The sequence below is a fragment of the Acanthochromis polyacanthus genome, chromosome 19, assembly GCF_021347895.1.
Source record: "Acanthochromis polyacanthus isolate Apoly-LR-REF ecotype Palm Island chromosome 19, KAUST_Apoly_ChrSc, whole genome shotgun sequence".
Classification (NCBI taxonomy): Eukaryota; Metazoa; Chordata; class Actinopteri; family Pomacentridae; genus Acanthochromis; species Acanthochromis polyacanthus.
Genome location: NC_067131.1, coordinates 29,594,875 through 29,609,989, shown reverse-complemented (window position 1 = coordinate 29,609,989; position 15,115 = coordinate 29,594,875). Strand labels below are relative to the sequence as shown.

The following is a 15,115-nucleotide window of genomic DNA, read 5'->3' as shown; positions in this document are numbered from 1 at the left end:
TCGCCCAATATTAAGGACTGTGCTGTCTTGATGTCAACTTCCAGTTTTGAGATTTGCCTTGTTGAAATTTGTTAAATTGTCTATTTAAGGAAACATTTAGACAAGAAATGTGAGGCAGCAGAGCAACACTGACTATATTTTAGTCTACTGAAAACAGTGCTTAATTAAAATGGATTTAGGTCCACATATCAATTAAAAAACTCAAGAAGCTAATTTCTTACATAATAAATACAATCAATCAATACAATCTACTAATTTGTCCCATAATATGAGCTTTATGATACCATTCTTCTTCTAAACAGTGATAGGTGATTCTAAGAGGCTGTAATAGAACCTCCACTGTTATTGCCACAGCAGATGCTTAGGATTTTTTAGGGGTAATTTATGATGGTAACAATATCGGCTGGTTGAAAAACAGCTGGAATCATGAAGCCCAAGTGATGTTTTAATGGAATTATCAAGAAAAAATCCACATGAATCCAAGTCTTTGGGGCCAAAAATCAGTTTGTCCTCCAATTATAGGTGAATAAAACATTTTATAGATTTGTTTTATTAAAATACTGTAGGGTCTTAGTGTTATCATTAAATACGTTTGGTTATTTGACATGGTGATGCCATTGTAGGGTCTCAGTCTTGCATTGTAGCATTGTTGGGTTTTATTCTGTAAAATGTAAATTACTCAGATAAAGTCACAACAAAAATAACTGTATAGGGTTTTCTTAATCAATGAATTAAACTGAATTGAAATGGATTAAATTAAGCCGTGGGAATAGGTTCACATATCAATAAAACAAAGGAATTCAAAAAGCTAATGTCTTACATAATAAATGCCGTTTCAAAGCTGTTTTTTTTTTTACCAGAAACATTAAACATGTCATTTTTTTTTTTAACAGATACTTATGTGTGTAAAATCTACTCATTTATCCCATTGTATATGAGTTTTATGATCCCATACTTCCTCTATATAGTCATATTAGACTCTAAGAAGCTGTAATGGATCATTTTGGTTCCTCAGCGGCTCCGTTTCCCACCGTCCTTGAAGGCAGCACCGCCCCTCTCCGCCTCTGCGCTCCAACCGAGAGGCACCGACCGACTGACTGGCTGCGTGGGGAGCCGGTGTGGGCGCAGCGGAGGACTTTCCTATAAAAGCAGGGATCCCACGGCCAGACGTGCTCGTCTCTCCGCGTCAGTCAGCGGCTCACCGGACCCGCTCCTCCCCGCCGACAGCTGCCTCCATCCCCGCGTTCACAGTTCGGAACAAAAATCCCCCCGACCTCATCCAAAAAGGAACACATTTTCGTCTATGGTTCTGACTGACGCTCCGACAAGGATGTCCCGGACCGACGAGGTGCACCGTATAACGGAGAATGTCTACAAGGTAAGACCGGGCTGTTTGGTAGTTTGTTCCCCGCCGGTGACCGCGCGTCCTCGGCGCACCTGCTGCACCGGAGCTCGGCTGATTAGAGGACGCGGCGACGGATAACTTTGACTCAGTTGACCTGGCTGCTGTGTGAGGCGCCGTTTGGCCACTTTGGTACTCAAAAAAGCCGATTTTTAACCCTTCGTTTAAAAAAAGAAACCGTCTCCAATCAGCTGGAGACGATCAGCGAGGCTTTTACGCATATTTCTCGAAACATTCTGGATAAGTCGATTGCTTTGTCTGTGAGGTTGTCATGGACCGACTTGGTGTAGAAATGCTCAAAGGTGATTCTATTATAATATTAATGTTAAAAAAAACAGTCTTTCTCACCAGTGAAGTCAAATTGCAGCAACAACTAATGGAGTTAATGACCTGTGCTTGATTAATTGGTTGTGTTTGGACAGTTTGTGTTCCCAGAGATGGTTGGGCTTCCTCTCTGTTACATCTGCAGTGATCATGAGTGAGTCAGTCATGTAGATTTCATTGCTGAGTCTCCACGCTGACAGTTCTGCCCCGGGGCAGTTGACTGGAACACGGAGCTGTCACCACCGGAGCTCCATCCAGCCCGACGCTGCCTTTCCCACTGATACGATCATTAATTTATGGGGGCTCCAAGCTCTCCGTCTTTATCCCAGCCAGCTGTGTCTCCACTTTGGGCAGTTTTCAGAGAGGAAAGGACAAAGCCATTAAGAGCGTTTGTGAAACAGCAATTTTGCACTTGACCCTGTGCAGCTGGGCCTGATCACATTTCTGAGTGAGAATAAGAAGGGTTTGTTTTGTGGCTCTTATCCAGGTTGTTTCCTCCTGACTAGATCCTGCTTGTGTTCTGTCTACTCTGAGGTACAAAGCGTCTGCTGAATGAAACTGTAGAAGGGGGTAAAAAAAAGAAACTTCTTTGGGAAATCTCAGGTGTGGCTGAGTCAAACCTCCCCTTTGCACTTGTTGAAAAGGTGACAAACGTTCCTCAGCTGTTATTGTCGCAGCAGATGCTTTAGGATTACTTGGGGGTAATTTATGGTGACAGTAAAGAGAAACGGCGAGAATCATGAAGCCAAACTGATGTTTTAATGGAATTGGCAAGAAAAGCAATCACAGATTCCATGCTTTTGGTGCCAAAAACATGTTTTGTCCTCCAAATATAGGTGAATAATACATTTTGTATGTTACATAATGTAGCATTTTTAGCAGTGAATGAGATGTCTGAGTATTTTCTTTGCTATAAAATGGTCAAATAAATTCTGTTTTTTCAATTTTATATATATATATATTTGCAAGGTCAAAAATATTACTTGACTGAAGTTTTTCTACATAAATAACATGAACTGTAGGGTCTCAGTCTTGCATGATAGTCAAGTGAAGTTGTATTTTATACACCTATTGATGGGTTTTATTCCATAATTTGGAAATTACTCATACAATGCCAACATAGAATGTGAATCATGAAGCCCAAGTGATGTTTTAATGGAGCTATCAAGAAAAGTCCACATGACTCCAAGTCTTTGGTGCCAATAATCAACTGTATTGTTAAATTAGTCTGTTTGTTTGACATAATACCACTGTAGGTTCTCAGTCTTGTGTTATAGTCAAGTGAAGTTGTGTTTTATATAATTCTTGTTAGGTTTTATGCCATAATATGCAATTTAGTCAGGTAAAATCAAACCAATATAGAGCTTTGACCCGAGTATTTGTTAGGTTCATTTGTGACGCCAGTCGTGTTATTTTGTGTTTTACTGGAAAGCACTCAGTTGTTTTAAATGTGTATAATTATATGAAAAACAGTGATTTAACATATAGCAAACAGTCTGATTGGTGCTCATTTAAGCGAAGAACCTTGGTGGCGTTATTGTCATAGCAGAGCTTCTGTTGGGAGGCGACCGAGGTGTTACTCTTGAGTTTCGATGCACGCAGGGCAGCCCTCCAGGCGGGGAGGTAGATTTCACCGATGAAAGCTCGACAAGGGCTTTCCTTTGTGCGAGGAAACTTGTAAAGTGCTCCACACGCCTCCGCGGAAATTCTCAGAGTTGGAGTGGCCTAAAAGCTCCAGGAAGAGGAGCCGGAGGATGTGAGCTCACCGAGCCGGAGATGTCGGGTTCACCAATGGCGTGACGTCAGGGTTTAGGAGGAAAAGGGGATTTGGGAATTTGGTCGACCTTAAGCGTCACGTGGAGATGCTCTGCTGGAAAAGGCTCTAATGAGGGATCAGGATGGTGTGACCTGTGGGAGGTTTCTTTGGATCTGTAATAGCTGGAGGCGGAGGATGATGAAGAGGGAGGAGAGGTTAGGGGGCTGGTTTTTAATGATGAGCTGATTCATCACTTAACAGAAAATTGATTTTCATTTCAGTCTTTTAGCAGAATTTCTCGTTTTGTATCACTGTGCATTAGGGTTGGCTTTTAGTTTTGGGTCCAATGCTGATTATTTGTAATCAAGAGCAGCTAAGTGATATTTTTAATCGATATGCTTACGTAGATGGCAGAGAACCTTTGATTCGTAAGTAGACTTATTCATTAATAAGGGCGACTGTAACCGAATATGCAGCGTAGAAATAGGAGTGATTAAAATTTCTCTGTTTTCTTAATATTTCACTGTTTTGTTGCGTGTATCACCCACTAAGGTCCACATTTTCCAGACTTTGTTTGTTGCTGCTTTCTACTTTAGCCATTAGCATAGCGTTAGCCGTCATGAGACAAGCTAACTTCCTGGTTTGTGTTAAATTTTTGGTGCTTGACAGACCTTTGAGACCACGGAGTGATGTAAATTACCAATAATCGGTCATTAAAAAGATACCAGTAGGTGGACAAATGCCAAGTGTTGACCACAATGATCAGTCAGACTGATTATCGATCGATCGCTAATCAAAAGACTTGTCTAGCAAGGGGAACGGCATTATTTAGTAAACGCTTTGACTCAATAATCAATAAAAATACAGATAATTCAGAAAAAACAATGCAGAATATCGGTCATAATAATCGGTGTATCCCTACTGTGCATTCATTTTTAATGGGTTTTTCAATGCTGGCCCCTTGTCATCACTATTTCCTGACATTTAACAGTTTAAAAATGCACATAACAGGACATTTTTAAAATAATTTTTTTTCTTTTACTTAATGATTGTATGAAAGGAAAAAAAAAAAGCATCAGTTGCAGCTTCACTAAAAATCGCTGCAGCGAAGGAAAAGCTAAAGGGATGAGAGGCTTCAGAGACGCTCTGCTCAGGGGTCAAGTATGAAAATGCCACCGTGCAGAAATGCAGCGCCGGGGTTTCTTCCTCCCATCAGCAGGCTGCATCATTATGGAGTCAGCAGGAGAAGCTTTGACTCGGGGGCTGATTGTAGGAAACCGATGCTTGCTGGCGTGGCAGTTGGTGCGACAGTGGTGGGGCCGAGGGCTGAGCCGCCGAGGCTTTGTCTTGGGCTGTGTTTAGAGAAACTAACAGATCTTTATTAATTCATTAAATGCGTGGAGGATGAAGAGGCCCAGAGGTGCCAGCTCCCATTAGATAACACTCCAGTCTGTTTCTCCAGCGAGGAGACGAAGGTAGAGACGGCAAATGTCAGCAATTAGATCCTGTAGCGTTGAGATGGGGATCAATTACAGAGCATCATAAGCGTCGAGTAGATTGTACTCGGAGAGGTCGTTCCGCTGTCGACCTCAATGCTCGGATAGATTTTTAATCTGCAGATCCAAATCTGCATCAAGATCCTCGATCGGCTGATAATGCAGTTAAATTCTGTGCGCAAAAATCCTGCAACCATTTTGAATAACCTTGGAGCAGCAGCACCTACAGCTGCAGGATTAATACGTGCACATGTTGGAGGGAAATTGTACTGAATTGGTTGAAAAGTGCTTCTCAAAAAAAAGAAATCTGTGATGGAGAAATTGGTGCACTGTACTTGAATATTAATATTGAATGAAAAGACTCAGGACGAATAAAGGTTTTGCTCCTGTGTAAGTGTTAAAGAGCTTGCGTTATTCTTTTTAAAGCGTTTTTGTGCATGTAAAAGGTTTGCAAAAGTCTCACTGAAATCTCTGCTCCTTCCCTGCCTGAAACCCCTCCTTTTATTTCTTATCTACATCATGTAACACCTTTGACCCGACTAGCAGTTTGTTTTAAAGTGAAGAATTAGCATGGTTTCTTCACTGAAAGACCCTTCTGCTAGGTTTTTCTTTCTGCCTGTTTTTAGAGATCTGTTAATAATCATTAATCTTTGTGTTTCAGTGAAACCTGCCTTCTAACTTGGCCACAAGCAGTTAGCGTAGCCTTGGCAGCAGTGAAATTTTCTGGTTTGTGTTCAGTTTTTGCTGCTTGAGACATTTGAGACCACAGTTTAATCTCACCTGACTAGCAGCTTGCTTAAAATAAAGAATTGGCATCATTTCTTCACTTAAACACTTCTGCAAGGTTTTTCTTTTTGCCTGTTCTCAGATCTGTTTACCATGCGTCGCTGATGTATTCATGTGCTTTCTGAGCATTAAAAGCATGCAGACATGTTCTATTAGACCTGTAAAAAGGCTTTATTGAACGGAGTCACCTCTGCTCAAACGTGAAGGTTTGTGTGAAGAAATCTCTGAATAATTCTGCCCAGCATTTTGCAGCAGCAGCTATGATTACATGTTTACTTGAAATCTGAATTATTTCCGTGTGTTTCTAACTACCCAAACGCTGCACGGTGACCCTTTGCAGGATGCACAACAGTTTTGTTTTCACGCTGCTCCGCTTGCTGTTTTGTTTCCTTTTGTTTGTTAGACTTTCTGCTGCCAGAATAAAATGACTCTGACCGAGCGGCAGAGGACCAAAGCCTTCACCTCACCGCCCTGCTGCTGACAACAAGAGATGCTGAATGTAATGTTTGGATGACTCACATTGGTGGATGCGAGTTTGTGTGTGTGGGCAGTTGTCTCACGACTGCATGTGTGTCGTTTGTCGGTGCTGCCACTGATTCTGGCTGCGTAATGATATGCAATCTCACACCAGAACATGCAAATTACAAAAGCGAGCGGAGTGGTGGATGCTGAGGTTGAAATGTCAAGTTTGTGGAAGTTTTTTTTTTTTTTTTTTTTTTGAAGCTGCAGAGAGGCGTGTTGGGTTCCCACCAAGTGTGCTTCCTCAGGTTGTTGTGGTTTGCTGAACAAACACCATCTGTATGTTTGTTTGGGAGCGTATTCAGCCAGGCTTTTGTAGTCCCAACAGTACCGCAGGCGCAGTTTGTTGAATGAAGCTCGGGTGTCAGGGCGAGGCTGAAGAGGGATTGTTCGATACGTTTGATGATGGTCGGAGGGGATTACCGAGAGATCAGCTGATTGATTTTTAGTGCTTTCTTTGTACTTGTGCGTTCAGCCGTTTTCTAGCTGTCACATGTTCCAAAAGGCGAGTTCAGTCGTGGTTTAACTAATGGAATCATCTGCATGAAACTCGTGTTGCAACAGCAGTGACATGTCATAGAATTACCGTCCATTTTTGGTTAATTTATTGGGAAAAACTCCAAAAAACCTCATCAAATCCCTGCAGAGCTTCTGTTGCAATAGAAGTAACGTTGTTAGAATTACCGTTCATTTTTGGTTAATTTAATGGAAAAACTACCAAAAGGACCTTATCAAATCCGTGCACCGTTTATGTGGCAATATCGGTAACATAGCAATATAACTGCAAATAGAAATGTCCATTTTTGGTTAATTTAATAGGAAAAACTTCCAGAGAAATCTTATCAAACCTATGCACCATTTATGTTCCAACAGCAGTAACATATTCCTAGAATTACCATCCATTTTTGGTTCATTTAATGGAAAAACAACCAAGAAACCGTCAAATCAGTGCACCATCGATTTATGATCCACCGATGATCTTTAAAGTTGAGCTTAAATGTCATCTCCTTGCTGAGTCAAGCTTCTAAAGATCGTCAGCTTGCTGCTTTTTTCCCAGTTTAAGGGCCGACGCTGAGGGTGAAAAGGGCAAAGCTGAATTTTTATGGTTTTAATTATGCAAATGCGGTGTTAATGATCTAAATAGGCACCAATTTGCATAAATTTCCAGAAACGGGAAGCTTATCGCTGGATGATGTTATTTTGGAGTCAAAAGTTTTTACAGGGGAGATTTTGGATATTTATTTTATCGCCTCATAAATCCATGAAACGCTGCAAAGAATGCATTTTTGGGAATACAGTGTTCTATAAATCAGACTGACTGGATGCTGCCTTATAAACCTGTAGAAAGTAAAACTGGAAAGTTTGGTGAAAAATGCAACTGAAGTGGAGAGTTTAGGCTTAGTTTTTGGATAACAAGTTGCGATTCTATGCTTAAATATGCAAAGAAGCTCTTTAAATATGTGCAAATTTGCCCAAATGTCCAACAGACAAAGTATAAATGTTTAAGTGCGCTAAAATAACACATTTTATATAAGCAAGATAGCCCAAAATCTAAAAATTGACCAGTGCCTGAATGATTTTGATGTCTGATTAACTTCAGGCTCTGAAAACACAACTTCAGCGACAATCGGTAGCTGTATTTCTAGAAACGGTCAACATTTTCCTGTTTGGTTAGCTAATATTGGCTTTTTTTCCCAATACAAATTATGTAATAGAATGTAGTTTTGAAGAGATGGAGGATGTTATGCAGATGCAAACTCGCGAGCTTCCCTGTGAGACGCTCAGTTGATGAAAGGATCCATATAAATCTCAGCCCGTTATTGACTAAAGCCGTCAATTAAAGTGCATTATGTGTTGCCGTACAGCATCAATCTCCTGCTAACATGGCGTGTTTGTGTTGCCTGACTGTCACCAGGGAGCATCCTCCAGTGATTGGAGTCATCAATCGCCGCGTAAATATTGTCGTGTTATCAAGTCCAGCCTCCGCGAGACGAACGCGTCGCACATTGCTCATGCGAAAGCCAAAACTATTCGTTCTCCAGGGACACATTTTTATCCAATGTGTGTGTTTGTGTGGGGGGTTTGTGAGTAATGCTACCGAACACTTTATCCCCACAGCCACAAGTGCAATCTGTTCAGGTTTTCTTCCCCGCTGGAGTCTTTTCATTTTGTAGCCTGGTGGATAAAAAAAAAAAAAAACAGTGAATTGCTGTCGGCAGCAGTACTTTTCCAGCTGTTTTCTCCTGCTGCAGAACTTGTATGGTTTGCGCCATGGCCACGAGCGGCATTTCTGTAGATTTCATTGGATTGCATGTGCTGTGTTGATCTTTATCGACGTTACTGTTGAGCGTGTTGTGAAGCAGACAGCTGCTGTTGGAGGCCGAGCGCTGCAGGTGAGAGGCAGGGCATCTGTTGGGGAAGTGATGAAGTGCAGCAGTGGATTGACTGAGGAAGGGAGGAGGTTTGTTTTGAAGAGGTGCCGTGGTGTCATGTCCAGCCTCGGTGCCTGTCGGGCAGATTGAACCGCTCTGGTCCGGATTCCTTTTTGTTCGAGGTCGTACGAGGTGAACTGAAGCCTGCAGCCTCGCTGCTCGTGTGCACAGAAACGCACCGAATCAAAACCGCTCTGCCAAAGCAGGATTTCTCCAGTGTAATTGTTTCAAACTCAGTGATTTTTCTTCTGATTAGTCACAGCGCTTTCACCTCTGTAGTCTGGCTTCGTGCCTTTTGTCCCTGCAGAGCTCCAGCGTTTGTTCCAGCTTTGCTCATCTTTAGGCAGCAGCAGCAGCATTTCGGCGTCACCGTGACGCTCTCTGACAGGGTTGTCAGCTATACGGTTGTGTTATGTAAGCAGTTTGTGATGCTGTATTTTAATATAAAGGTTTATCTCGCTGCACACCGGCTTTGCCATTGAGGCAGATACCTTACATCTGCAGAGAAGAGTATGACAAAGTTCCATCTAGCAAGTGAAAAGCTGCACATTTTTCTCAGGAGATGGTAGAAACACAGTGCCTCAGTCGACTCCTGGTGCCGTTGTAGAGCTGCAACCTTTTGTTCAGTGTATAAAATGCTGTTTTGTTTGACCAAAAGCCCCAAATATTTAGTTAATACCAATAAACGGTACACACAAACGTGATTGTAGCAGCTAGTGGAGTAAATGCAAAGGGTTGTAGGCAATAAAAAGTATTTTTGTGCAGGAATGTGTCAATGAATCGCCTGAGAATGTGAAAGGTTGCGCTGTATTCAAGAAAGACTACTTGAAATTTGTAAAATAATTGTTTGGAGGCACTGAAAATCTGCAGATGTTTGGCTTTCTTTCACTGTTTTTGCTTGAAAACTGAGTCATGTCTGGGGCTCAACTCACCATCTGTCTGGGTGTTTATCACATCTAATATTCAGCCTCTCTTCAGTTATCAATAATGTTATTTTTGGTGACATAAGTTAATATAAAAGTACACTTCTTGGGCTATCTCTACCCATGGTTTCCACTCTGTAGTTTTGAGCAATGTCCCGCCCACAGCTCTGTCTGATTGGTTGGATTTGCTACCAGTCACAAGTGAGAGTCTATCAAGACTGAAGGGTAAATGTTGGAAAGTTTACTTAAAAAGTGCACAAAAAGATGCATTTCAGCAAAATTTTGTGTTGGAGCTTGTTTTTATTTTCAGTTTTCCTGCTCGCATGTATCGGTTATCAGCCTCCTTGATGACTAACGATCATCTGCCGTGAAACAACACATTTTGGTTGACCACTGATCAATTCTCAAAATAGCTGCAGCCTATTTTTGTCAGTCGGTGATTCAGCTCATCATTTCAGCTCCATCACTTTGCATTAGTCAGATTTTTGCCAACACGTGTGTGTTTTTCTAGGTTTCAGTCATTTTCAACCATTTTGTACAAACTTTCAGTTATTTTGGGCCATTGAAAAGAAATAAGTTTTGGGTGATTTTTGAATCATTTTGACAATTATTTTTTGATTATGTTGATAAATCTAAGTCACATTTTACAAATTTTTAGTTATTTTAGACATTTTTTTTCAGACATTCAGATAACTGTCATTTTTGAGAATTTGTTTTTAGTTGTGGAGAAATTTGAGCCATTTGTGGTCAAATTTTAGACAATTTTCTCAATTATTTTGAACACATTTCTGGATTTCCGTTATTTTGACAAATTTTGAGTCACTTTAAATATGAATATTTAAATTTTTACAGCCTCGCCAGGCCTTTCCTCTCTGCTGTGCTCGTCATCTGCAGAAAGATGTTTCACCATGCTGAATGTATCTTCCAACAACTTGCTGCTCTGTTCACTGTTTATGAGCCATGCTGCTTTATTTTACTGATAAAATGTTTGAGTTTCATCTCCGTCTAAAATCGCCCTATTTGGAACATGTCCAAAGTGACATTAAATTGTCCCAAATGACTCAATAATGGGTCTAAAATCAAACAAAAATGTCCAAAATGAGTCAAGAACTGATCAAAACAACTCAAAAACAGTCCAAACTACTTGTCATTTTAAGCTAGATTTGAGTCATATAGGTAAGTTTAAGTCATTTTGGATGAGTTTTAAGCCACGTTTCTGTCTCTGTTCATCTGTGGAAAGACGTTTTACCGTGCTGAATGTGTCTCCAACAACCTGCTCCTCTGTTCACTGTTTCTGAGCCATGCTGCTTTTATTTATTCATCCACTAGGTTTGTTTTTTGTTTTTTTCCCCCTCCCCACTCATGGTCACTTTTGACAGTTGGTGTCATGCTGGATCTGTTTATTTTTATTTTAGTCAGGTTAGTCATCTTTACAGAAGCTAATATCATGGCACATGTGTGGTCAAAAATCACTCGAAACTATGCACCGCTGATGCTTCATTTGTGATATTTAATGCACCAATTCGTGCCTCTACATCTCCTGTGTTTCCTGTCAAGCTTTTTGCAACCCCAAAAGAATGTGCTGATGCATGCAAACACTGTAAAAATGTCATGTCATCAGCTGGTTGGTTAAAGCATGTGTTAACGTTCAGTTTTAGAGCTGACAGTTAGAAAACAGCTGCATGTCTGTGATGTGGTGGAGCTCTGTCTGTCTACTCTGAGCTCAGAAGGAAGATGTTGACAGTCTTTTGCTGCATGTTTCAGATCGCCTGTGGCTAAAAATGTTCCTACATGATGTGACACTGTGCCGTTTGACCAGTTGTCTCATGTGTTCTTTAGCTAATGAAGCTGGATTCTGAGCAACCTCTGTGTGGCTGATTTTGACATTAGTTCTACATATGAGCTGGATGTTTGCCTATAAACACAGGCTGGACCCTAAATCAACATCCAGAAGGCTTCGGCGCAGTGCAGGTGCAGAGTGCCGTCGAAGCTTTCACTTTCCATTATTTAGATTTCACCAACTGCTCCGTTATGACGCTCCTTTCATAGCTGTCATGCAACATAACCGTTGGCATCTGCTCTGTGTGTGTGTGCGCGCAGCCGTTAGCACATCAGTAGGTTATCTAACCGGAGCTGCAGGGAGATAGAGGTGGAGGCTGCCGTGGAGAGCAGGGGGCTTGGCAGAGGATGAAAGGAAAGTTACTGGGACGGATCTCCAAAGAGAGACAGGAGGCGAGGGTGTGGATCCACTCTTGTGTTCTGACTCTAATTAGTAGACAGAAATTAAGCGGGAAAAGGCCTGAGAGGCGAGACAAAGCAGGGGTGCAGACAAAGTGTGTGTGCGTTTTAATTGGAGATGTAGCTCCGAGTGACATTTCAAAACCGGAATATCTCTGTTATCTCGCATTTCTGTGCAGAAACGTTGCCTTTGTGCGAACATATGTGTTGATTCATTCACGTGGATTTCATTCGTCACTCGATGATTATGATCACCTCGGCTCACGTGGTGGCCGTGGAGGATCCCTCTTCTAGCCTCCCCCGTTAGCATGAACCGAACGTGAGGTGAATGGAAATGGGCTGCCCCTGTCACGGGGGGGGGGGGGGGGGGGGGGGATTCCAGTGCTGCCTTATACAGTCAGCGCCGGAAGTACCCCCCTTCCTCCCCGTCTGCTTCTGGAAGCTGCATCGCTCGAATAGGGGGCGCTGACTCTCCCTCTGCACTCAGATAAGAGCTCATCTGAAAGGGAAATTGGCCGACTTCACACACGGGGAGAACAGATAGGCTCCGAATTTCCCATCTCCTGAGGGCGGTGCAGCTTCAGCGGCCGCGATTGTCACACCGGCTGAGCACGAGTAAATGATGTCCGTTTTCCTCGAAGCAAAAATAATGGAAGCCACAAAACACTAATGGACATAATGCATATACATCAGCTTATCCCTGCAACATACAGTATGCAACCCGGGGGGGGGGGGGGCTAATTGCTTTTTTCACATTGGCAGTAATTTCCTGCACAATGCGCCTGTTTGTGTGCACATGAAATGGTCAGAGTTACAGAAAACCCTGTTCATATAAATCAACATATATGCTGACATAAGAGACTGGAGCACGATTTAATCACTATTTTTCTGTTTTTGTTGGTGTTTGTACCCCTTTCTCAATTGTTTATCTTCGGTTTCAGTCACAAAGTCAAACCCTGATTTGCTACTGTGGGCATCGTATTAGGACATTTCTCAGATTTGCAACTTAAGAGGTGGAGGTCATAGCACTAGTATCACTAGTTTAAAGCAAATGGATGCAGAAAATGACAAATTGCAATTACTTGTATTTGAATTAACCAAAATTGTATGATTGAGACAGAACTAAAAATGAAAGAACGTCAGTTCAACTCTATATTGACTCCAGAATGGTTTTTATTTATGCTTTTTGGCCAAAAATATTTGGACAATACTGATTATTTGCTTCTTGTGTTAATTCTACACAATACAATGATATATTACACAATGCAGCGCCGCTAGAGCTGTGACCGTTTGCCAACTTTTAGATTAATTGCCAACAATTTTTGATATTTAGTGATTTGACTTATTATTTTTAAGGCAACAACTGAAAAGCTTCTTAAATGAAAATGTGTTTTTGTTTCCTTGGGTTGTGGATGAAACAAGACATTTGAGGACATTGTTTTAGGCTTTGGGAAACACCTTTTAGAAAATAAACAGATTAGTCAACAATGAAAACTATCATTAGTAGTAGCTTTAATGCAACAAGACAAGAGTATGGTTTTACCTGTCTGGTATGGAAGAACTTCAACCCTTAAAACCTCAATTAAAGGCTGTTAAAACGGCATATTAATACTCCAAGTTTCATGGTGATGCTTTTAAAATGCAGACATGGCTGTAAGATTTGTGTCCACAGAGTAAATTAAAATATTTCCAAGCACAATTTTTTTTTTTTTTTTTTTTTTTTTTTTTAAAGAACTAAGCTAAATATAGTTAAGCTGCCATAAGCAGCTGGCATCCCTGTAAAATTACTTTCAAGACTTGATGCTATAACATCTATAAACAGCCTATTTCATGCATATGTTTCTGTGTAAACTTCAGCAATGCTAAATGCACAATACTGTCAATTTTACACATGCTGCTTCAAAAAAATTGGTTTCTTAATGGTGTTTCTCATTTTAAAATGCCCCTTTTTAATCTAGAAAGTAATGATAATGAATGTTTAGAAAAGGGTTTATAAATCCTACATTTGTCTCTGTCAAAATATGAACATCCAGTGATACATGATGTGTATTTTAATCCTAACAGATGCGGTAGTTCATGTGAAAGATGGCAGAAATATTAAAATACGCCCTAATTTGAAACATTAAGTAATGCTTCAATTATTTCTGGATTTGCAGCAAAAACTTACTTGTGTCTCGGCCCGTGGCCTCATGCTCGGCTGGATTTGATTGAAATTTTTTTTTTCTCTCTTCTGCTGCTGCTCACTCAATACACCAACAAGCCAAACAGAGCCCAAAATCTGAACCTCCCTCCTGCAATAAGTGGCAGTTTTCTTCATCATGCACATAAAGTATTCAGCGTACATCCACAGCAAAGTATATTCTTGACAGTTAGAGATTGTTTGATGATGCTACCTCTGGAGGTAATGTTTGTAGGTTCCATAATGCGCCGCGGGGCTGCCTGCAGGCGACGACGATAACAAGCTGCTCTCGGTAATAAGCTGGATGAGCAGCTGTTTGGAAACGTACAGTCATCCTACATTTTTATGACATCAGTTCGAACCTTCACTAAACTTCGGGCGCCGGTGTCATTTAGCAGCTCTGAAAGCTTTCCGTCTGCATTTTTAAGAAGAGTTTTTGTAGCTTTAAGTAGAGTTTTTTTATCAGATATATTAATAAATTCATGAATGGAAAGCTGGATGCTATTGTTGAAGTGCATCTGGCAACGATAAAGCTGCTTATTTTCCTCAGATGGGAGAAACCCAATGATTGAGTCCACTTCAGCGCGATGATGCTGTTGTTCGGCTGCAACCTTTTTGCTGTTCGGTGTAGAAAATAAAAAAATTGTAAAAAAAAAATGCTGTTTTCTTTAGATATTTTGTAACCAAATATCCATCCAGCAACTGAAAAGCTGCATATTTCTCATTGTCAGGCTGCAACCTTTTGTTGTTTGGTGTGTGTGAAACGGAAAAAACAAATATGCTGTTTGACCAAAAGCCCCAAATATTCAGTTAATGCCAATAATAAACAATACACACCAACGTGATTGTGGCAGCTTGTGTATTGCCTGAGAATGTGCAGAGTTTATGGAAGACGGTTTGGCATGTGTGAAAGGATAAAAATAATAAGCAAATGAATATTGACTTATTCTTCTTTGGAGGCTTTGAAACTCTGCAGATGTTTGGCATTCTTTCACTGTTGTTGCTTGAAGAATGAGTCGTGTCTCGGTCTCATTACCAACATTTTTTCCAACATGAATGA

At 41.0% G+C, this 15,115-nt stretch overlaps 1 protein-coding gene across 2 annotated transcripts in view; it reads left to right on the top strand.

Moving 5' to 3' along the window:
• The first annotated feature begins 1,062 nt into the window (after positions 1-1,062).
• The window catches only part of baiap2b (BAR/IMD domain containing adaptor protein 2b), a 106,623-nt gene continuing 92,570 nt past the window's right edge, over positions 1,063-15,115 (top strand). For both annotated transcript variants that reach the window (XM_022190059.2, XM_022190057.2), the window contains exon 1: positions 1,063-1,378. In XM_022190059.2, the coding sequence (XP_022045751.1) occupies positions 1,304-1,378 (75 nt within the window). In that variant the 5' untranslated portion in view covers positions 1,063-1,303. The remainder of the gene's footprint in view (positions 1,379-15,115) is intronic.